The 25,743-nt window shown below is 38.0% G+C and overlaps 1 protein-coding gene across 1 annotated transcript in view; it reads left to right on the forward strand.

The window, feature by feature from the left end:
• SNTG2 (syntrophin gamma 2) overlaps positions 1-25,743 on the forward strand; it is a 303,349-nt gene that overhangs the window by 231,098 nt on the left and 46,508 nt on the right. Inside the window, exons 10-12 of the mRNA XM_050894130.1 lie at positions 3,740-3,869; positions 12,814-12,852; positions 25,350-25,466. Coding sequence (XP_050750087.1) covers positions 3,740-3,869; positions 12,814-12,852; positions 25,350-25,466 — 286 coding nt within the window. The remainder of the gene's footprint in view (positions 1-3,739; positions 3,870-12,813; positions 12,853-25,349; positions 25,467-25,743) is intronic.

Genomic DNA, 25,743 nt, shown 5'->3' on the forward strand with positions numbered 1-25,743 from the left:
AAAAGCTCGTGAGTCAAGATCAGGACAGGGAGGGATCACTCACCAGTTATGGTCACAGGCAAAACAGACTCGACTTGGGGAAAAAGAAATCAATTTAATTTTTTACCAATCAAATCAGAGTAGGATAATGAGAAATAGCACCATATCTTAAAAACTCACCTTCCCCCTTCCCCTCCCTTCTTTCCAGGCTCAGCTCTGCTCCCGATTCCTCTACCTCCTCCCCCCACAGCAGCACAGGGGGACAGGAATGGGGGTTGCGGTCAGTTCATCACACGCTGTTTCTGCCGCTCCTTCCTCCTCAGGGGGAGGACTCCTCACACTCTTCCCCTGCTCCAGCGTGGGGTCCCTCCCACAGGGGTCAGCCCTCCATGAACTTCTCCAACTCAAGTCCTTCCCACGGGCTGCAGTCCTCCATGAACTGCTCCAGCGTGGACTTTCCCATGGAGTCACGGCCTTCTCAAGGCCCAGCCACCAGCTCTGGTGTGGGGTCCTCCACGGGCTGCAGGGGAATCTCTGCTCTGCCGTTAACCTCCATGGGCTGCAGGGGGACAGCCTGCCATCTCACCACGGGCTGCAGGGGAATCTCTGCGCCAGCGCACCTCCTCCCTCTCCTTCACTGACCTCGGTGTCTGCATGGTTGTTTCTCTCACATCCCACTCCTCTCTTCACTGCAGGTTTTTCAGTGGTCCTTTTCCCCTTTTTCTCTGACTTGGAGCCAGGGAAGCTTCTAGCAGCTTCTCACAGGAGCCACCCCTGTAGCCCCTCCCCTGCTACACAAACCCAACACAGTAAGGTTGAGAGCAAAATCAATGTATTACTAGCACAGACTTTGTGGCTGGTATCTGTAAACTTTGAAAAACCCTGGCTCTTTCTTTTCCTATTTCATTTAATGCACTGAACTGCTTTCTGGTAAAACTAGCTTTCTGCCTGAGTCAGCACAGGGGGGACAGTGGTCCCCAAAGGTCTCAGTCCCCTGTGCCAGGCAGCGTGACCACCTCTGGCACATCAGAAGCCTTGAACCAGACAGAGCTCCTGGGGAAGGATGTCCTGGTGTCAGTCTGCAGGGGCGAGGGAACAGCTCTGCAGCAAGGGCTTGGGGATCTTGGCGGACACCACATTGAGTATGAGTCAGCTGTATGCAAGTTCAGTGATGAAGCCCCACACGTGGGGCTGCATTAGCAATAACGTAGTCAGCAGGTCAAGGGAAGTGATTATTCTCCTCTACTTTGCATTCCTGAGGCCACATCTGAAATACCTGCATCTAAAATTCTGTGTCCAGTTTTGGACTTCCTGTGGAAAAGAGATTTGTATTTTAAACCAGTTAGCGAGGAGGCTGGACTAGAGGACTTGCAGGATCTTTCACAGCCTTTTTGATTCTGTGCAAATATCCTGTCAGTGAAGCGTTCAGACCTCTAGATGCATTTGTTTGAATCTTGTTAACTGTCTTTTATAACTGATCACCATATTTTAATAAGGTAAAGGACAACAGCAGTTCTAGTGTAATCTGCACTATTGCCAGCACCATATTTCAAATGATAAAAGATTGGTTAATTTTTATAATAAAACTTGTTATTTTTTAATCTTGATTGCCTGTGTTGGTTGCATTAGTTGCTAGCTGAGGAGTTCCCTTCTGTGATCTTTCATCAGCCACTTGTATAACTTTGTGCCCCTTGGATAAGGCATTCACACTGCATGCCTTTATGCATCTACTGAAGCTGAGTTAGTGTCTAGGCACCCTGTGGATTCAGTGGAGAGCATGTACTGTTTCTTGGCTCTGTTAAATGCTCTGGATTGTCCTTTCTGTCTGTGTAAGGATTCTAGCATCTTAGCTTTGATATTTGAATTTGACGTCTAAGTTAGGCATTGTGAATGGCTTCTCTTCACAGCACCAAATTAAGTCTGTTTCCATGCTCCACTGTGTATCAATACATAAGGAATGACAGATCTTCACTGTCTCAGTGGGACGTTCAAGAGATCATACCATAAGTCATTCCATTACAGCACTGTTGGGATCTTTGTCAGAGCCTTAGGTAAAAGGAACAGTATGCTTGAGAGGTGATTATTTCACTCAGGTTACTTGAAGACAATAAAAGGATTTGTTTTGTCCTCTTCTTTCTTTCTGAAGAAACATTTACTGAAATGAAAGTGACACAGAATTACGCCATTGCTATCAGGTTTTAGTAGTTACCATGATAATTCAATCATGAAAGGAAAACAAGGGAATCAGCCAATATATATTTAAGTCTTCAGACCAAGAATGTTATTTTTGCAAACGGCAAGTATAACGCTTTACGACTCTTTTAACAGTAAAGCATATCAGTTAATGTATATATATTAGGATACACTGTCTTGTTAATATTGTGTGTGATGGGTATTTTGTATGACCGTTTTTAGCAAGTATATGGAGTTCAGTATTCATGTTCACCATCAAACTCCCTACAAATGACAAATGTTAGGTTAATAACTTTTTCAGTAAGTCATGAATGAATATTCTGGTTTCGGCCAGGTTAAACCACGTTAAACCACGACAATGAATAACTGCCTATTAACCTCTGTGTGTCATTTTGAATGCTCATGTTGACATATATCATAAATTAAGCAGTAGAGGATTTCACCTTAGATCAGAGAATCCCAGAAAATTCATAGAGCAGTATTCTTGATTCAGTAGTTTGCTTTCTTCTAGGTTAGTACCAAAAAGAAAGCAATATAGCATGTAAGTATAGATATCTAATTTGTAAATGTAGAAGGTAGCAGTGATATTCTCCATATTATATACAAAACAAACACATGCACAATCATTCAAATAATTATAATTGCCTTTCACAATAGTACCTGACTAAAATCTAATTCCCATCACACTTGTGAGCACTTAAATAAACTATGTAGCTTTCTGAAGTTTAGTTGCTGAAACTGTTGCATGTCACATATTTTAAATTTAGACCACTGTACTTCCATGCCACTACTTAATGAACTTTTGTTGTTCCTATTGAAAAATCTCATAATTAAAAAAGCATATCCCACCAGCATCCAAATGTGGGGGATTTCAGAGGGACATACACAGTGCCTAACTTACTGCAGGTAGTAAGGAAAGCATTGGCATTTGCAGAATGAAGTTGCTATAAACATGGAAAAGATGCATAAAATATGAATAAAATGCAATTGAACATTAGCATGTGTCAATGCTGGTTTGAGAAAGGGCCCTACATTCAAAAATTATTTAAAGAAACTTCTAAGTACATTTTTCGAATTCCTATGTCATAGAAGAGCTTAAAGGAAGCATTGCTTAGAATGTTATGTAGAAAAGTATAGGAATCCAAGAAATTAAAGCTAGGGAAGGCAGTTCTTTGCAACTTAATACGTTCCTAGGAAATGAAACCAAAATGCAATAAAGAAAATAGTCATTTTGCTTTAAAAAATTTTTACGTTTGTTCAAAAAGAGCTAATGCATACTTCCTGAATACACTACCTTAAGTTCAGTAATTAAGAACATAGTATGTATGCTCAAGGGAAGTAAATGCTCAGCACATATGTATGCTGGTACAGAGAAAGTACTTATTGTATGTGTTGCTCCTGGTACTGCCCATTATTATCCTTCTTTTTGTTGCCTTTCTTTTGATTTGTAAAGTTAAGACTCAAAACTTGTCAAAAGGTGTAAAAATCACCGGAACACCGAGAAATATTGGGCAGTTTCAGAAAATTGACGTATCTTCCTTTACGGATATATTTCTTCTTGCTGCAGATCTAATGCATTTGAAGTGCTGGCACTCGATGGAGTTAGTACTGGGATACTTCAGTTTTATACAGCCCAGGAGAGTGCTGACTGGCTGAGAGCAATATCAACTAACATCAGTGATTTGACACTTCAAAATGTATGTTACTTTCTGCATATTTTCTTGTCTATGCTATTGTAAAATTATTTCTAATTTTCCAAGGGTAGAAAATAATTCACATTTAAGATACAATATATAAAACGCATGTGTATGGGGAGGAAAAGGAGAAAGGAAAGAGCAGGGAGAGGTTTTCTGGTCAATCAAAAGTATCAAGAAGTTTTCAAGATTTGTAGCGTTATTATAGAACAGAGAGTAGTAGAAAATGAGATTGCATTTATTATTTTAAAGACTTTTTAAAGCAAAATATTTATCCTTTCTGGTCATTTTACAGAGCTTTAGATATCACCAAATATTTCATTTTTACATTTTTGTAATTAAAAGTGCTTGAAATTAGTATTTGTTGATTTTGAAGTAGGTGTGTGGAAATTCTGTAGCTAGTGAAGTGTGACTTACAGAAGCTTATTGGGAGACAGTATTTTTACCTCTCTAAGTTGTCTAGGAGTTGATTTGTTTAAGGTCATATTATTCCATCTTTCTCCCTAGAAGTATAAAGGTGCTTATGCTGTTTTAAGTTATTCCTGTAAATTTGTAAGTCACATTTGCTATTGCAAGCAGAAATATTAAATAATCCCTGGAGAAACAGCAAATTATTATTTGGACAGCACATTATTATTCCAAGAAAGAACAACTGAAAACTATTGAAGATTCTGGAATGAATCATGAAGTTAAATAGGGAACTCGATAACGTACAATATTGAAAATATATTTCAGTCTTTTTGAAATGGTAGAAATCGATGATGAAAACATAAGAGCACAGCTGTCCCTGGAAGAATTGCCTGTGCAGGTTTTTAATCTTTTTTTCTTTAGATGTGTTCAGGCTGTAACTTCTTTTGTAAATTATGATTTAGTAGCATGTCTTTAATTTATGCTTTGTACTCTAGGTTAATTGTTGCTTAGTTCTCCAGATTATATTGTGTAGAATTTGTATTGGATTTCAACATAAATCTTTCATCAAAACACATTACAAAATGAATTTATTTTTCTGGTCTTCAAAAGTTACTTAGAATCACATTTGATCAAAATAGTTTGTTTATTACGTTAATTCTTTTTAAATATTCAATTGCTTAAGCAATGTCTTTGACAAAATTAAACATTTTTGCTTAAGATGCATTCTTTATAAATATTCTCTATTTGGTGATTTACATCATTTACAGGGTATTACTATTTGATAATTCTAAGAAAGCGATGTAAATTATTCATGAAATTTCGTAATTTCTTCTGTGTGAATAGCAAAAAGAAGTGTATGGTAATATTTTTCGAGCAATTCCAGTTCATAGTTACTAAGCCCAATTCTTTTGCTTTCTAAAGAAATCCACTGAATAAAAGACACTCCAAGGATATAGGTGAATAAGACAATAAAAAGTGGCTATAAATGCAAGCAGGTTTTATTAGTCCTAGGGTTCTAGTCTGTTTTTTTCAAATGCATTGTGTGCAGTAGCATGTGTCCTGACATAGCATCTTCACTGTGTTGTGACCTGTCTGCAGCAATATTTTATTATATACTGAGTACTTGCATTGGTCTTCTCCGTTATCTATCACAATAGTGAATTCTGTAAACAAAGTAGTCCATCCGGTGTTCATATACATGGCTGTTCCAGGGAGGGATCCGAGAAACAACAGCCATGATAAATTCACATGGTTTGTGTTCTTGGTGAGATACAGAGTAAACTCTATACAGATCATATGAGAAGCGAGTAAACTTTTTGCTTGGACTTAGTGCTTTACAGGTTTTGTCAGGTGTGCAGCCTGTGGTACAACTGGAAAGGTCTGGCCTGAGCATTATTTTAATTACTGATCATCAGAACAGGAGATGTAATAGTCAGTGAGAATCTCTTTTATTGCAAACCATTTTTTAAGACCAGGACTGAGGCTGGAGTGTAACTAAAGTGTACAGCAAAAGAAGGCTGGAGAGCGCTCCCTGCCTCTGGGCAGCCAGAGGACACAGATTATTTGACATCCACAGTGCTTAGGGCAAGGCCTTTGGATTAGGCTTCTTGAAAATCCATTTTGAGTGCTTTTTATTACCTTAATACTATCATTTCACAAAATGATTCTTTTCTTATCATACTTCTGAAAGTATGGGGATGTTAGGGAATGGATCTGTAATTCCTCAGAGTTTTTTCCTGTTTCTGCACTTCTCCACTTCTGTAGTGTCTCCCCCATTCTCCTGGAGTACCTGGAGATAATCACTACTGGTTCAGAGATTATTTCAGATAATCCCTTATCTACTTATGGGTTATTTTCATGAGTCCTTGCTGACTCTAAGTTCAATTGCTTCTCCAAATATTTAAACTATTCATTTCCTATTCTGTCCTATGCCATCATCTCTGTACATAAATTAATTGCTAGATATGTTGTCACAGTGGACCTTCTTGCTGATACTGTTGGCATAAAGAATGTCAGCATTCTTACCTGACCTATTATAAAGTATTTAAGCAATACTTTCCAGTGTTCACTTTTTACTTCCACATTTTAGATTTTGTTTGTGCTGATACTTGTTTCTTGACTTTAGCAACTCTTCCTGCACCTTAGTTATTCTTACTTCGTCTGTGCCTATTCGTGCTACTCTTATATCCATCCTTTGTCGTACACGTTTGCATACCATTTTGAATCATTTCTCTTAGAATTTTAGTTCTTAAAGAGCTCCTGATACGGAGTAATTGTTTTCTTACAGTGCACCCTATCTTTCATGTATCACTTTACCCTAATATACTTTATTTTGCTATTTTACCCTAATACAGTCTCGTTCAGCAACTGGCAGCTCTTTGTCAGATCTCTTGCTGATGCCGGAAGACAATCCTAATGTAGGCAGTACAAAAATAGCTCTGCCACAGTGTGACACTTCTGCTAATGTCAGACCACTCTTTTGAAGCACTGAAACGTCTACCTTCTATGCAAAAGCAAGCTCTCTGGGGATCAGGAAAGGATGAGTATGGGGATCAGTAAAGAAGGAGACATCTTTCGATAGTGAAGATGTGAGAAGTCGTCACTGCATAAGGATGCTACCCCTGGATGTTAGCATATCTAGAAAGTGTTACTTAGTAGATGAGAAATAATGATTCTGGTACTAGGCTGGAGAGAGTTAGTTCTTATAAGACAGAGGAGCAAGGGGAATACTCCAACATGGAGAAAAGATGTAAGGGTATCTTTTCAGCCCTCCTTACTGATATATGCCTTGTATGCTTAGCTCAGAAAACCTCCTAGTAACAGTCAGCTTTACAAGCAGTATGGATTACTTTGTTTTCTAAGGACCCTTGCCCCAAATTATTCATCACTCTGTTCATATTCTTGTTTTTCACATACTTTTCTACCAGCATGAAACTTCCCTATCATCTTCCTTTGTGATTTAATCCCCAATCTTCTCAATGTTCTCAAAGCTCTTCACATTTACATTTGGCAGAAATAGACAGAGATGAATCAGCACCTCACATTTATTTCTTCGTACACCTCTTTTCTCACAGAAGGAGGTACAGTTGAAGAAACTGAGGGGAGAAAGGGAACAGAAACTGGCAATGAAGCTGCCATGATGAAACAAGCACAGGAAACAAGTTGATCTGCATGTGCTTCTCACTGCTTCTGTTCTTAATTTGTTCAGCTAGAGGGTTCTTTGTAGGCTGAAGTGGCAATGCTGTGCTGGAGATGGTTTTTTAGGAGAGAGTTCTTTGGAATAATTTATGTTTCTCTCTCTGTTTTGCACCGTTCAGATAGCCAGCTATTAAATATGTACAGCTTTTCTCATGGATCTTAATTATTTTCTTTGAAACATAACACTGAACATTAATGTAGTCATAATCAGTAGAAGCACCTAAAGGTAATGCTGCCAGTTCATTTACATGATAGAGACTTGTTTCTTATATTTATAACTTTCTCAAGGTGTTTTTTTTTTCCCCTAGTATTTTCTAATGGTGTTATCTTTAAAAAAAATACTCACAAATAAATGAGTAGTTCATAAGCAAGTAAGAGAACGAGTTAAGATGCAGTTGTTCCAATTTAAACATTATTTATGATTTTTATAAATCATTCCAGCAGTTTCATTGGAGGATGGCAGAAACTTAAAATTTGGCTTCAAAACAGGGTTATTAGTCCGGATCATATTTATGCCTTTGACAACTTTTTTAATTGTATATGTCATAGTGTATAAACCTTTTCTTTTGCGCCTTTACATACACATATATCTAAGTGATACTCCGTATCGCAGTGGAGTGAAATTTGTGTTTGAATAGGGAGAGACTTATGAAATATGAGCTTTGAACATGCATATAAAAAAAGAAAGAAGATTGAGAAGGTCTTGCTTTCTTTACACAGCAGAATGTGGGGTACATGTAGATGGAAACAAAATCCTTGTGTATAGGAAGCAGTATACAAATATGACTGCCTCAATGATTATACAAACAATTCTATTCCCAAGGTGAAAACACATGATAATATTTCTTTGCTGATGCTTTTTTTTTGTTTTTAAACTCAAAAATTTCCATTTGAAAGTACCACAGTTCAAACCATTGAGGTTGTAAAAAAAAGTCAGTAAGGGTAGGAATCACATCACCTAAATTTAGCCAAGCAACAAGCAGTCACACAGGATCCTCTTATAGCCAGGAAAAAAAAACAGGTGCCTGTCAAGATCCTTCTCTCTCTCTGCTGTCTGGAAAGAGAATATAGGTATATTAGATGTATAACTCTTTCCTTTTTTGGCTTGCCAAAGTTAAGTAAGATAAATCCCAGCCTGGGAGGTATTTAGATTTAGGTGTATGTTTCTGAATCATTTCATCCCCATTCTGTTCCTGCCCCATATGTATTCATTTAGAACAGAGTATAGCAATTACAGTTGCTTAATAGTTCCTTTTCAAAGTTGCCTGCAGTCTTTGCAGAGCCAGGGTTTGGGTTTTAGTTCCCCTGCTGTCTCCAACTCCCCTTACTGTACTGCAGTGCTGAAAGCTTATGCGCTGCCAGCAAGGTGTAGCGTATCCCATTTGTATTCCTGTCTCTCTGCACCAGCTGTGGAGGCATGTAGAGAACATATGGTGCCAGGTAAAGTGGAGAGTGCATAGTTCTCTCTCCTCAGCCCCATGACATAGGGACGTAATGTGATGCAGAAGGAGATCTTTCCTCTCTTCACAGTTACATCAGGGCTGCAGCTGTCCCTGCTTTGAATAGGGAATGAGCTGAGGCTGTGCAGTGAGTGGCTATGGAGTCCAAAGTGGGAAGAATGCTTCCCTATTGCCCTTACCAATGGGAAGCTGGACTGGCTGTGAGGATGCTCTTCACAATACTGTACCCTCATTCTGCAGAAAACCTGCATGACCAGTCTCACACACATTTTTCCAGGCACATCTGAACACAATAAAATAAAAAGTAGGATAACAAAATGTCTTCCTATCGTATAGGGAGCTTAAGTAGTTTGACCGAACCAAAAAGGAGGGTGAAAGGAGGCAGGATCCCTGCTAGCCCTGTTTATTTGCACTGGTTTATGCTATAGTAATCTTATTATTCAGCATGTCTCTGGCCACCTGCAAGGAAATAATATTTTCGGTGTGTATAACATGGCTTCTGTATAGTTACTTTGTGTGTGTATTTGTGTCTGAAGCACTGGAGAAAGGCTGGAGCTGAATATGGGCAGGGTGTGACAGCATTCCTACTGACGTTAAAGTATTCCAGGTGCCTTTTCATTACGATCTGCACAACTGCTCAGGATTAAGCCTATTACCAAATCAGACTGGTGAGGTCTGCTTCCTTCTGCAACACTGGGCATGCCACCAATTTGTTTTATCCAAGTTACAGAGTGGGGTTCTTGAGTTCCCACTGATTTGTTACTGTCGGGGCCCCGAAAGCACCAAGAAGCTCTGCCACCTCTTCCCCCTCCCAAAGTGCTCCAGGCCACCTCTGGCACGGTGCAGCCGTGCAGCCTGGGGTCAGGCTGCTGCAGGCAGAGCTGTGGGCGAGAGCTGCGATGAACCCTGCTGGGGGCCCCCCCTCCACTTGGCAGCTGCATGTCAGCTCCGTCCTCATCATCGGTCCTCGTCTGTGCTATGGTGCAGCTGCCAGTGCCTGCAGGCTGTGACCTGCCTCTGTTGTGGTGTTCCCCATTCCTCCTCTGGGGTGGCAGGGAGGTGGTGGGGAGCATGGCAGGGCCCCTCCAAGGGGCTGGCAGGCTCTCCCAGCACTCTACCCAAGGTAACAGCCGGGCCTGGCAGATGCCCCAGGCTCTGAGCAGGTCTGGCCACCTCATCCCCAGAGCCTCAGTCACTCCCAGCTGTCTGACCCACCAGCACACCTGCACTGTTTGACCACACAATTCAATTCAAATGGGCTGCAAAAGTGAGTGTATGGGGCAGACAGAGCCCCAACGGCCCGTGATGGGTTAGGACTGACTGGTGAGTTCCTACAGCCCTGAGCCTTGGTAGCACCCTGTGTCCATACAGTCAAGGCTCCTGCTGTCATCTTGTACTCCTCCACGTTGCATTTTGTCCTAGGGTCATTTTGTTTACTGTCATAGATAATTCACTCTATGCAGAATAATGACTTGTTATTGCCATCTATTAGCTACAAATGTGTGTGTATATATATACACTTTATATATATATATGTACCTGTAGCTTTTATTTATGTATATATCATTACATCCCACAGCTGTACATCGCTAAAACCAAGTAGGCAATAGTCTCATGGTCATTAGATGTTTATGTTATGGCTAAACAAGCTGTAATACAGCTCCAGACAGTCCAAGACAAGTCCAGACAAACCCTGACACATCCTGAGGCCTGTGTCATTAGCATAACACAAAGCCTGTTGGCCTCTTACAGGTGTACTGGGTCTGGCTGGGATGGAGGTAACTTTCTTCTTAGCAGCCATATGGTGCTGTGTTTTGTATTTGTAGCTAAAACAGTGTTAATAACACACCAGTGTTTTGACTGTTGCTGAACAGTGCTTGCACAGCGTCAAGGCTTTGACTTTTTCTCACTCTGACACACCCCGCTCCCCCCAGCGAGGGATGGGCAAGGAATTGGGGAGGGGCACAGCTGACCCAAATTGGCCAAAGAGATATTCCATACCATATAAGTTGCGCTCAGCAATAGAAGTGATGTAGTGGACAAAGAAGGTGGGGTTCTGTCTTCCAAGGTGGCTGTTGCTTGGAGGCTGGTTGGGTATCAGTCTGCTTGTGGGAGGTAGTGAGTGACTGCCTTTATATCACTTCTTTTTTTTTCCTGTTTCCTTCACTTATTAAGCTCTCTTTATCTTGACCCACGAGTTTTCTTGCTTTGCTCTTCCTATTCTCTCACCCTTCCTGCTGGGAGGGGGAAGGGAGTGAGTGGCTGTGTGGGTGCTCAGCTGCTGGCCAGAGTCGACCCACCACAACAGGCAATGGCATCACCATATTTACTGAGCTACATGACTGCAGACATGCTCTACTTCTGAAGATTATCCATAGATTTGATCTTACAAATCTGGTGCGGCCAGGATGCAAGTGATAGTCCTGGATTTCTTCTGCTCTTTTCCTGTGGCAATTGTAGTTTTCCCTGGGCATAGCTATAGCTTTTGGTCTTCTATCACAAGCCTTTCATTTGTTATAAAACAGGCTTTTTGATGGCAAGATCCTTTGGAAGTACTCATCAACTGTAGGACAGCTTGCAGCTCATATCCTTGCATATAGGGGAGTCTGTCTTTCCAGTCGAATCTTTTTCTGTCTAGATTCCCTATCGTTACTGCACTTACTAATATTGCACTTTGAAGAAGCGTTTCACTTTAAAGAAGGGAATATCTGTCAGGGTTTGTCCACCACTCATCTAAGCAAACTATGACTGCCAAAGAAAAGCCAAAATCAACAACATTCTTCATTATCTGAACAGAAAGGTGTCCTGGTTTCGGCTGGGATAGAGTTAATTTTCTTCCTAGTAGCTGGTACGGTGTGTTTTGGATTTAGTGTGAGAATAATGTTGATAACACGCTGATGGTTTAGTTGTTGCGAAGTAGTACTTATCCTAAGTTAAGGACTTTTCAGTTTCCCATGCTCTGCCAGCAAGCAGGTGTGCAAGAAGCTGGGAGGGAAGCATAGCCAGGACAACCCAAACTAGCCAAAGGGATATTCCATACCCTAGAACATCATGGTCAGTATATAAACTGGGGGGAGAGTTGGCCGGGAGGGGCAGATCACTACTTGGGCATCAGTCAGCAGGTGGTGAGCGATTGCATTGTGCATCACTTGTCTTTTCTTGGGTTTTATTTCTCTCTCTTTTTTATTTTTATTCTCTTCCTTTTCATTACTATTATTATTATTATATTTTAATTATTCTTAGTTAGTAGTATATTTTTGTTTACTTTCGTTATTAAACTGCTCTTATCTCAACCCATGAGTTTTACTTTTTTTTTTCCTTTCCTCTTCCCCATCCCACTGGGAGGGGGAAGCAGCTGCATGGTGCTTAGTTGCTGGCTGGGGTTAAACCATGACAAGAGGAAAAAGAAAGATATGTAACTTTATCTTGAAGAGTAAACTAGAAGGAAAGCCTAAACAATATTCCCTTCATCTTTAAAAACGTCTTACACTCTATGGCCTTCATTTCACAAGTACTTAATCACATTCCTCATTTATAGATCTGCTTAAGCAATTGTGTAACTGAGACCTAAGTGAGGTGTCTACAGTACAGTATAATATTTTCACTCAGAGTGGCAAAGTTAAATTCATAAATGCAAATCTTTATGAAGGATTTACTGAAAACTCTGATAAAAGGCTTCCTGTCTTTTGAGTCCTTGGTTTTGTAAATTTAGTGTAATAGTGAAAATCTAGTATTTAAGCACTGAATGATTTAATTTCTTATAAATATAATTTTGAAGTATTAATACAGTATTCAATAACTAAGTCAATGCTAATTGCATCACAGAAACTCTTCAGCATGTTAATAACTCTGTCTATTCTTCCATCTCTCTTTCATAGATGAAAATGGCAAATAAATGCTGTTCTCCCTCAGACCAGGTAAGACTTCCGTTATATTATCCGATTTTTTAAATTCTTTTCATTGCATTAAGTTGCAAAATGTATAGAGCTTACATACACACATTTAGTTGGTTTTAAAATTCTAAAACCAAGTTTTATATGGTTTGAAGTTCTGAAATGTCCTCCTTAATACAGCAGGTTCTTACTACACCACAGTAATGAGTAGAATCCTCCACTGTAGACCTAAAAAGTGGATTAGATGGAGCCGTGAAATAAATGAGGGGGACAATGGAACTCACAACCAGGTCTTGGAAAGCATAGTGTATATTTCATGCAATATTGCAGCAGTGAGTCTGACAAGTTAACTTTGTATTTACATCACATATGGTGCACAGATAGCCAAGGAGTGTATTACAAATCCAATCTGTGTTGCATGTGTCATGCTGTGCAGACTACCTTTGCCATGACTGTTTGTCTGGGACTTTTGGAGCTCAGGAGCCTGATGAGATAATTCTTTTGCTCCAACTAGCCAAATGTCCTGAAGACCCAGATGAATTTACTGCATTGGGAAGTATTCTTTCTTCTTGTAGCATTGCAAAGAGTTTTTTCATTTACTTTGTGAAATATAATAGTAGCATTTTCCAGGCTAATTCTGTAATTCTGGGAAGTACTTTGAAGCTTGTATTATAAAACTAATGAGTTTCACTTACGTGTGCTTTCATTGCATCAATCTGGCATTGCATCATTACTGTCCTGGTTTCGGCTGGGACAGAGTCAGGAACAAAGAGCCCAATCCCTGCTGTTTCCAAAAATGCTGGGTTTGTAGATTATAAAAGTGAAAATTAGGGAAGGTGTCTTATAGTGTTTCACTGCGGAAATTTATTGTGGAATTTTATTACAGAAGTCAAAGACCAAGTCAAAAAATTCTTCATATCGGGATCAAATAAATATTTATTAGTTTGACAGCTTGTATATTCTTTCATATGTCACCATTTCATCATCTTATTTGTAGAATGTACTTGGACATTTATAGACTCTTCTAGAAGTTATAAAAAATATTTAACCATTGACATTTTCTTACACAGGAAACTTTTCTTATATTTGGGTCAGTACTTTGAAAAAATATATACCTCAAAAACCACTACAGACTTTAATTTTATGTATAGTAGATAATCAAGTTATCCCCAAAACCAAAGTAAATACCTATTCTGTATAAGAGGGAGCATTTAATTACTCTCTTTGCCATGGCTTTTAATTATTAATTCAACTGATATGAAAGACAGGTGATTATGAATGCCAGGGGAAAAGGTATTGAATTTGGATATCTTTTGTTGGATGAACTCTCTACTACAAGTACTTTAGTAACTATTCAAAGTTTATTCATATCAGTTTGGGCACACATAATGGGTTTAGCTGAAAAAAAGAAGACATATTCTTCCTCAATTTAAAAAAAAAAAAATTTGGGGACAGTCATACAACCTGTCAATAACTACCTAATTTGAGTTCCTAAATAAATGGGCTAGTCTCCATAAACTGCCTAGATAGTCAGTGCAGAAAATTATTCTGTTCCAGAAAGTTGTTCAAATGTGGAACTTGATATCAACGCTTTAAATCATCCTTTATAGGAGCCTCTTTTTATGTCTTGATTATACTGAGGTTCTAAGAAGAGTAGCCTCTTAGAGTGTCATCTAAAGTAGGTGCCTAAAGTTAGGCAGTACAAATCTATCCCACTTTTTCCGTTCCAAATATGAAAAGAAGAGAAGATACAATTTGGATCTTAATTTGAGGAGTTGAAAATTTAAGGTGGGACTGACAGCAGCAAACATTGGATTGTTCTCTCTCAAAAACTGAGAAAAAGTAAAGTTTATAATGAATTTGGGCAGATAAAGTAAATAAAACTAGCCAACATAAAAATATTAAAGGAGCAAATGTGAAAAATTCAGACTTTAAAATGTCCTGTCAAAATTTGCCTTAAAAGCAACCGAAACGTGAATCTCTTTCATATATATATATATATATATATCACAAAGGAATAAAATAAAACTTGGCAATGATAACTGAAAACAGAAGAGGACTTAATCTGCCCTAGATTAATGGAGCCTATTAATGTCAGTTACATAATGTTTGTACAAACCTGAATAGCTCTTGTTAATGCAATTGATTTAAAATTTAGAGAAAGGATAAGCTTAAGAGATTGAAGGTCACTTGAAGAGCTGCCTTGAAGTAAAATTGGTGATAGCTGCAAGTTTATCTTTTCTTTTGAGTATGGACATTCCTGAAGAATTAAACAGGTCCTTAGATTTTCATTATTTTGTCACCTGCAGTGAGTTTTCTTCGTTGCCTTTAGAGTCCAACTTAATCTTTCATAAAGGGACGAGGTTGAATCAGGATAGGTTTCATTCAGATTCTGTTTTTGATAAAACTGACTGGTTTTACTGGAAACTGAATCTCCAGAACATGATGAATTCTGTGGGCATATAACTAAAGAAAATTGGAAAATGAAAGGACTAAGATATTAGTTCCCAGGTCTAAACCAGCTGTATTTATGGGTCTCTGCCAAAAGATGTCAAACAGAGTTTGGACTTTGCCCTGTGGCTATGATCCAAGGTTAGAAAGAGATAGTAGGAAAGGTAGTAGTAGTTGTAGTTATTATGAATATATTTGTACTGCTAAAATAAACAGTATCAGGTCATGAAGCTAATCGGCATGGTCTGGCTACTTCCACACTTTTAAATTCTCTGCTCCCACCAAAGCAGGATGTCTGCATTTAAACTGCCTATTGGAAATGATTCCCACCAATGCTTAAATCCCAGACTGTCCTTGGGAATTGTTTGGAGAGTTCTAGTTATCCCAGGGCATGTCATGCTAGTTGGTCCATGTCAAGGACTAAAGAGTTTTAACAAATATGCAGGGATTACATGAATTTGAAAGGTATTAAATAAGTACCACTGCTGAAGCTCTGGCTCTAAGCGCGTATGTGACCTGTGTAGATGACAAAGCACACAGCATCTGCACACTGGATACTTTTAGAGCATATTGGTGCTCCAGAAGGAGAGAGGGGGATTAAGCCAGTTTGTACATTATTTTATTGAGTATGGAGGATGTTTACAGACACCATTCTCCAAATATTATAACTTTTGATTCTGCTTGATATTATTTATTACAGTGAGAGACTTGAAAGCACTTGATTCTGTGTTATCAGTAGGCAGTTAGATTTGGGACTCAATTTTCAAAAGATACACACTGCTGGATTGCTCTATATTTTTTATAAAACAGTAAATTAGGCAATTCTCTCTCTGTGTACAGAAAAAATACTTGCAAGAGTTTTTATTTTGTTTACTGGGTGTTTTTTTATGTTTTTTAAGACTAATATGATCATTTCCTGTCCTCCACTAAAACGATATAGTTTCTTCTCAGTAGAAATAGGAACATATTGATCAGATATTAATTAAGACTATGTATATTTTTTCTTGTGATGCTGTAAAACAGATTTTCACTACTTCCTAGGATGTCTGTTCCCTTATTTGCTTTGATTTTTTGTCGTGATCTCTTCATAGACCTCCAGAGAAAATCATACAGAAAATGCAATCTAGAGACAAGGATTGTAAAAGCATAGCATGTGATAGTACCGGGAAAGCCAGGACACAGATCAAGATGTAATCAGCAAGGGATAGATGGGTAACAAAAAACTACCCTCTAAGTGCATTAATAGCAAGAAGGCAAAGGAAAATATTTGTCTTCTACTCAGCATATCAGAGGTCAGCCTTCACTAAAAAGGTCAACTGTAAAAGATGGTTATTGCAAATAATACTAGCAAAACCCCATAAAATCTCAGATTACGATACAAAGGGAAGTTTTGGTGGTATGTATGCTTTTTATGCCTGGTGATATTTGAAAAACTGGTCAAAGTAATCTCAGAACTATTATCAAGATATTTCAGGGAATTTGTGTCTGCCAGGTGACATATCAAAAGATTAGGAAAGGGCAAACATCATGGCTGTTAATGGAAAAAGAAAGAGAAGTTGGAGAATTAGAGACTAGTCAATTTGACTTCAATCTCTAGAAAGAAATTTGAAATAAATAAACAAAATATTTGTATGCAGCTGCAATATAACAAATGAATGACTGCCCTGAAGGATTTGTCAAGAATAAATAGTGACAACCAATCTAATTTCCTCCTGTGATAGTATAACACATCTTGTGCATGGGTGACAGGAGGTTGCTGCAACGTATCTTGATTCCAGTAAGGTTTATGACATTTCTTGACATTACAATATTTTAAACAAGTATTATACGGATTTGGTTGTACAGACTTTGTTGGATAATCCAATAATAGGTATAAACGGTTCACTTTCAAAACTGACATATTGACTAGAAGTCTTGAAAAGGTCTATCCTGGATCCAGTTCCCTTGAATACTTCCTTTATGGTGCATTAGCAAAAGTAAGCCTACTAGTTTTGCAGACATGAAGCTTTAAAATACAGTGTTAGACATAAGAATGATCTTGACATATTGAAGAATGAGTCTGAAAAACAGGGTGGAAGCCAATTGGGGTACAGCACACCAGCAAGAATAATCAAGTATATGTGGGATGCTGTGGGAAACAACTGGAGAAGTGGTTACTGGAAAATACTTGAAAAGTATCTGGGGATGTAAATTATTTTAGGAAGGTTTGGTCCATCCTCCGTTGTCTTGCTAGCACTTAGGGAGGCCATCCCAGATGCCCGTGTCTGCAGAAGCCAGTCAGATAGAGATAATAAGAAAAACAACAGGTTCATTGTTATGATTTATTATTATGGTTTCTTATTACATCAGCCTATGGTAATCAGGTACAGGGCTGATCAACAGAGACCCCCAAAAACCCAGTTCATATGGTTTACCTTATATGCCTTTTTTCCCCCATTTTCCCGCTTCCCAAATAAGGAACCCACCCACATTTTACTCCTTCTCCATTGGCCCTTATTTTTTCCGATTTTTACATGCTTATTTGGTTATTTCAGCTTTAATCTGTGATACTGCCACCAATGCCTGTAAGTCAGCACCCCTTTTTCATTATCTTTTGACATTCTTCACCTATTCTTCACTTCCTTTTCATATATTTCACCTGCTAGTTTATCCCCTTATTGTTTTATTAGTACAGCCGCAGGCTTGAGATAGTCAACCAACTTCTCCCTTTGCATTGTATGCAGTTTCTCACGCTGTTACCTTGTCAGTGTAACATCAGGCCAGGGCTGGCCATTCACCTGCATGCCATAACAACCATGTCTCCTTTGTGGCTTTTGAGAAAGAGGCAAGCAGCACGGGCTGTACCTAAATGAGTTACTGCAAGACATGCTAAGTGTTCCGTTTGTGGTAAGGCCTTGGCAGGAGCACTGCATCTGATTTTGTGCACTATGTTTCCAAAAAGATATTGACCAGAGGTTTTCCATGGCCTCTGTGGACAGGTTGAAAGAAAGACAGAGAGGGAGGTATGAAAGAAATATTCAGGAATGATAATTTTGTGCTCAGAGAATAGCATGTAAAAAGAAGCGAGCAATGATGCAACGCAAGCTACATATTCTTGTTCATGGATTTTTGCTCCATTTATGAACTGAATAAGCAGTTTGAGTCATTTGAGTCTTTAATGGGTAGGGCAAAAAAAGTCTTAAATTATGGTTACAGCAAGAGCAATTCATGTTTGACATGAGGAATAAAGTGCTAGAATAGATTGTTGAGAGAAATTATGAAGTCTCTATTACTGGATATCCTTAGAACATTAAGGAATGTTTTTTGATAATTATGTGATCCTCATTCTAAATAAGGAACTTTTCAAATATGGAGAGTTTTCCCATTGTTCCTGGTAGCAGAACTGCTGCCCCAGGTATGCCATGAACATGTTTGTTTGGCTTCATCCTGCAGAATAAAAGAAACCCTGCACATACTCTTGTAAGATCAGTTTCTCTTTTTTTTTTTTCTTAAAAACAGAGAAAAATGTTTTTAAAATATAGACTATAATATAGACAGACTATAATTTTACAACTTACACCTGTAGAAAGGGAGTAGGACTAAATGCTTTATGTTTTGAATAGTGGCCATTCGGACATAACTGAATGCAATCGATGTAGAATGGAAACTACTAATGTAATGCATCAAAACTTCTCACATTCCAAATTTTTTTTTAATTTTTTTTTTAGTTAATCATTGTGTCTGTGAAAGGACTGCTTTTTTTTTTCCCCCTAATATCTGTACTTTTCAAAACATGCAGTCTACCACTTGCTTTGGAAAACACTAAAAAAATTACTTAAGCTGCCTCAAGATGTACTTCTCTTTGCTTTCTTAATTTTGTATTGTTCCCTTGCACTTCATGGTATGACACTAGTTCTTAACTTGTAGGCCAAGCTGGCATCTGTTGTAGATTCTTAGCCCACTTTAATTATATAAGTGTACCCATCTGTTCTAACACGTCATACATCAGAGATCTACTTGATTTTCTTTCTTCATTTCCCTCTGGAGTGTTTTGCATCATTTACTTTTCATAACTATTTAACTAAAAGTACTATATACAAAATGTACTGATTGCTTTATTAAATGTAACACATGTGAAGTTTCCAGGCATTGCAGCATCTAGATGCTTTATTGCTGTAGGAAAACAGTAAGTGCAAATAAGAACTTTCATTTATCTGCTATGATTGGATTACATTTTGTTATAACTTCTTCTATCTCCTCATAATGAGTGCCATTGCTCATTTTGTTCCTACTGGAACTTTTGGAAAGTGTATTAGAACATGTTAGAAACTTAATAATACATCAATGATGTATGGGTAATTTTCCAGATGTATGGGTAATTTTCCACGCAGTTTCAAATAGCAGTCTCAAATTGATTATGCAGTATGGGAATAAAGTGGTGAAAGCAATGCTGAGAATGGGACGGTTTGTAGTGTTATGCCTTATGAGCACTCCTTAAAACTTCAAATGGCAAGTTTCAATCCAAATAACAGAGCAGTTTTTCACAGAATCACAGAATCATAGAATGGTTTGGGTTGGAAGGGACCTTAAAGATCATCTAGTTCCAACCCCCCTGACATGGGCAGGGACACCTTCCACTAGACCAGGTTGCTCAAAGCCCTATCCAACCTGGCCTTGAACACTTCCAGGGAGGGGACATCCACAGTCTTGCTGGCCAACCTGTTCCAGTGTCTCACCACCCTCACAGTGAAGTTCTTCCTTACTTCTAAACTAAATCTACCCTCTTTCAGTTTAAAGCCATTACCCCTTGTCCTATCACGACATGCCCTTGTAAAAAGTCCGTCTCCAGCTTTCTTGTAGGCCCCCTTTAGGTACTGGAAGGCTGCTATAAGGTCTCCCTGGAGCCTTCTCTTCTCCAGGCTGAACAACCTCAACTCTCTCAGCCTGTCTTCATAGGAAAGGTGTTCCAGCCCCCTGATCATCTTCGTGGCCCTCCTCTGGACTTGCTCCAGCAGGTCCATGTCCTTCTTATGTTGGGGGCCCCAGAGCTGAATGAAGTACTCCAGGTGGGGTCTCATGAGAGCAGAGCAGAGAGGGAGAATCACCTCTCTCGACCTGCTGATCACGCTTCTTTTGATGCAGCCCAGGATACGGTTGGCTTTCTGGGCTGCAAATGCACATGCCAGGTCATGTTGAGCTTCTCATCAACCAACACCCCCAAGTCCTTCTCCGCAGGGCTGCTCTCAATCCACTCATCGCCCAGCCTGTATTTGTGCTTGGGATTGCCCCGACCCATGTGCAGGACCTTGCACTTGGCCTTGTTGAACTTCATGAGGTTTGCACGGGCCCACCTCTCAAGCCTGTCAAGGTCCCTCTCGATGGCATGACTTCCCTCCAGCATGTCAGCCGCACCACACAGCTTGGTGTCATCGACAAACTTGCCGAGGGTGCACTCAATCCCACTGTCCATGTCGGTGACAAAGATGTTAAACAAACAGCACTGGTCCCAATACCGACCCCTGAGGATCGCCACTTGTCACTGCTCTCCACTTGGACATTGAGCCATTGACCGCAACTCTTTGAGTGCGACCATTTTATCCCGGGACTAATATTCTCACCCACGTATTGAGACCCTATTAAAATCTCAGTAGCCTACTTATGAATCACAAACAGCTTGTTATTGAGTACCAACACTTGGTCGCTTTTGTTCCATACAGACTTTTGTTGAACTGAATAATTATTCTTTCTCCATTTCTATGGTCTAAATGACCATTAAATAAACCAGTCAGTAAGAAAGGTGTGTGGAAAGAAAGTAAAAAATATATTAGATTTTTTAATATCTCTATAAAAAGATGCATAATTTTATTATTTTTTCAATATATGCATAAGTAAATCAAACACTGATTCTGGTAAAGGAAATTCTTCTATTTTCCTTCTTTATGTTTTGTGGACTTTGTGTCTTTATAGGGAAGTATACATTTTCTTTACGTTTTTTCCTCATGAATATTTTTTCATTAATTTTCCGCTCTTTATATACTTGTATAGTGTCCTTTCTTTTGTTCGTTTCATTTTATTTTCGTATTTTCTCCTGTTTCTTTATTTTTGGTCTTACTAAATTGATTTCTTTCTCCTCCTGAAAGTGTTTTGCCTTGTCTTTTCCTCTTTCATATTCATTAGTACTTACTTTTTAGCTTGCTGTCCTGTTATCCCCAACCCATGCAAATGACGGTAATGCAGCTCTAAACCCGCTGAGCTCACCACTTATCTTCCAGTAGCAATCCTTCTTCAACTACCTAGCCTGACTATTGGTTCTTCCCCAAGGAAGTATCTCATTCAGTCTTTCATATCTGGTGGAGCAATCCGTATTTAAATCAACTTAACCCTTGCTTTTCTCCTAAATATACAAAAACTCTAAAACAAATGAACAAACAAAAAGCTTGGGTGTCTTCTAGCTGTACTATATTTCTCCTCTTAAATGTATATATGTACTGAGACTTCAGTCAGTATTCTGCAGAGATACTCTTCCCGAAATTTTAAATTGATCTACAAATGTGCTACTTCTTGAATTTTTTCACATCTTCATTAAAAAAAAAAAGGAACAAGTTGATGTAGGCATTCATTTTATAGGTGTCTTTTAGAAAGTTCAGGAGATGCGGCAACATTTTGTTTACTAGCACCTTTAATATTTAGGTAAGTGTTTCATGGTGCTAAGACACAAACCATAATCTTGGGATTTAAAAGACTTTTGGAAGGGTTTTTACTTTTTTTTTTTTTAATGACATTGAGCTATTATATGCTAGCTAGTTTTTCCAGATAAGTTTTCATTTTCTTTTGTAAGATATAAATCAGCAGACCATTTTTTCTTATTTCTGCTGTGAGGTATATAATTGTTTCCTTGTTCCACAAATTATGTTGACAATGCAAAGCTAAGTAATGGTTTTAAAGAAAATGAAAATTGAAAAACTTTTAATCAGTTTCTGATATCTCTTGGGAATTATAATCAAATTTAAAAACAAAAAGGGTCTTTTTGTATTTTTAAGGGTTCTTAGACTTTCTCTTTGCTTTGAAGATCTATTATTTGGTTTTTTCTGGTTGAAGCTCTTTTTTTCCTGGAATTGGAGTTTTTGTTAGTCATTTCAATCAAGCAGAGTAATATTCAGTGCAATGTATTCAAAATGTAACTGAAGTATTGCTGTTTGGTTTTGTGTAGACTTTGATGAAGTGGAATAAATAGGTGACCTTATCACAATCCATATAGATCAAGAGTGATATTACAATGTTGTAATGATTCAGTAAGTAGAAAGACCATTCCCCCAAAATCTAGTCCAGTGAATGTGTTTTTGTATCATTCTTTTTTTTTGTCTGAGGTTGAAAGAGATTTCAGCATACAGAACAGCTTAACACTGAGTTTATAGCTGTTAATAATTATAAAAATCTGTTTTGTCATGTGGAGAAGGGTATACTTCAAACCAAGTTTCTTGACTCTGATCTACCACAGGTGGACTGGTCATAGTATGGTGTGACTGCAATAAAAATTACACATGCCCCAAAAATGTCTGCAGCTAATTAGAAAATGCAGTCTTGTTTGTAGCTAAATACATACTCAAGAGAATTATCCGGAATATTAAGTCGAGGCTATAACATTCGGCACTCCTATCACATCTTACATCCATAGATAAGAATACAAGAGTGATAGGGCCTTCACATGAATTCCATAAAATAAGTAAAGGAAATTATTCCCATTTCACAGGTAGAAAACTTTGACATAAAGCACACTTTCATTGAAAAACAAATCTCATTTTACTTCAGTTAGAGAAATTCAGTGCCCTTTTTCTAAATTTAGAATTTTATTCAAAGACAGTATGTTTGTCTTTTGCACTACTGTTGGTACTTAGGAACAGTGCTTACAGGCCAACCTGTGGTTTCTGTCAACTAGATAAAACAAGTTTTTCCTGTCAATCACAGGAAATCATGTGTATTTTGAAGGGAAAACACAATCTTGACAAGTGGAATTCCAGTCTTCTGATACCATCCTGCCCTGAGTTTCAGCTAAGAACTTCATATTTTCCTTCTTTTAATATATTAAATTAACGTCTTTGGTTTGCAACAAGATATATAGTTATATTTCTCAGAATGTGTCATGTTTGCTTTAATATATGATGTTTCATGAGTGACCTGGGCAAGCTGCACACTTTATCTGTGACTTAGTTTTGCCATTTGACATTGTGGATAATTCCAAAATTATTTGGTGAGTGCTGCTGTAAGAAGAAATGGTGGTGGTGATGATGATGAATGAAGAACATAATAGAGAGCCATATCCTTTGTTTATCAATTTATCAATTTAATCAGTAAATTACTTTTTTAGTAAAGATTTTAATACAGTTAGAGGTTAATAAATTTGGTGGTGTCCATTTGCAAGTCAGCAAACATGACTTTATGAATGTAAAAGAGAATATTGTATTGGTTTTGCCCTGTGATTTAGACATTATTCTTTTTGTCTGTATTCTTTGATATCATATTACCACACTGGTAAACTCAATATAGTTTGTAGTAGATTATCAACAATACTATAGTATATTTCGTTAAAGTAATGAAGTGTCTGAACACACTGTTTCTAAACCTTTGCTGACTACTATAGAAACAATGTTTTGGCAAGAGTTATGAAATTTACACAATAGCAAAGTGAGAATTGGAAAGGCTACTGTATTTATTGTGCTGTTTCTTAGATCTCCTTAAAATGTTAATGCTAGAGCTCGGTTAAAGAGTATAGAGAAGGATTGTCTGGCTCAACATAATGATATATAATTTATTTCGGAATAAGTTGATTGGTAAGAGACATAATTGATATATTAAATAACAAAATCAGAAAACAATGTGTGAGATTTTCATGATATAAGAGTATGAGCATGCATCTATACTATTAGCTACTCCCTGTCCATTCTTTCCACCTTTGTGCTCTGTTGGTAATAACTACAGGTACGCACACTGGGCTTTCAATAGAAAAGCATTCCTGAGATCATCCCGTTTTTCCCAAATCTATCTGTAGAACAAATGCTGAAGTTTTCATGCAAGTTAATGAATGTCTTCTTCAGGCTGTTTCCACTGACTTCCACCAAAGCTCTGTGGGCTCAGTATATTCACAAGTGCTATGACATTTCTGCCCCTGTGTAACTCAGTATTTTCCTAAGTGTAGCCTTAATTGAAAATGAGCAAGCTTATCAGCAATAGCTGTATATTCAGATTGGTGGATCACTCGAGATTCGGGTACCTGTTTCAAGGGCAATATGTTCCTCTTAATGTATGCAAAATGAAGCCTAAAATGTTTGCATTTGTTATTTTTGGTGGATAACTACATTCATGATATTCTACTACCATACTATGGCATTATTCCTTTATAAATTTACATTTACCTCAAAAAGGAAGCATGCAGTCTTACTTCTTAATTTTATTTTTTTCTTTAAATTAATTTATCTGAAATATAAAGACGCATGTTGTAATACTGTTAGAGCAAAGTTGTGTAACAACTGAATTTGACATTTAATTCTATGAGAACATAAATTGTTATGAGATAAAGTGTATATAAAAAGTATATAAACTCTGGAAGACAATCAGTGTGACAAAGACACTTTGTTAACAGTGGCAAACATGAACATACAGAAAGCTGTTTGATTTCAGATAAATCTCGTGATTTGTTCAGATGTATTTCTTTAGAGGTACATGTAACAAATTTCAGTAGGATCATGTTTTTTATAAACTGATGGCTGAGCTATTTCAGTACACCTAGGTTTTCTTCTGGCTCAAGTGAGAGTCTGCTGAGACATATATAGGTGACTTTTAAAATGGTGATTATTTCAGACAAGATTCAACCTATACTGTAAGATTAAGTCTCTTCAAGGACTTCTGACACACTGGCGTGATACCGTACAATTCAAGAGTATGGTGTAGTGGTGGGAAGGCAAATGTGAAGAAGGGGATGATGCATCCTACTCTAACATCATCACTCTTCCTTGTGGAAAGACTTGACCTGTTCAGCTATATCTTATGCTCCACTGAAAAATAGAGCTTTAATTTTCAATTATTTTCTCTTACAGGTCATACATATGGGATGGGTAAATGAGAGACTTGAAGGAACTGATTCATCTCAGCTCTACAAATTCAAGTTTCTGGCACTGAAGGGTTCATCCTTCTACATTTTCAGCACTCCACCGGTAAAAAAATGATATTTTTGTGACAGTTTGGTTGTAAATGGAAACCTGTTTGTTATGTCTGGGTTTGTTTTTCAGTTGTCAGCTGAGATTTCAAAAGAAGTTACAGCAATAGATGCCACTGAATTTCAATAAGCTGTAGATATTTAACCTCGTTCAAGGTCCTCTGAAAATCTTACCATACTTGGATAGTTCAAAGAATCCCTAATAGGGAGTAAGTGTTTTACTTTTTAAAGTTGTTAAGTTCAGATTCTTCCCTGGTTGGTTAGGCCTAATATTT

Source organism: Gymnogyps californianus, chromosome 3 (genome assembly GCF_018139145.2).
Source record: "Gymnogyps californianus isolate 813 chromosome 3, ASM1813914v2, whole genome shotgun sequence".
NCBI classification, from domain to species: domain Eukaryota; kingdom Metazoa; phylum Chordata; class Aves; order Accipitriformes; family Cathartidae; genus Gymnogyps; species Gymnogyps californianus.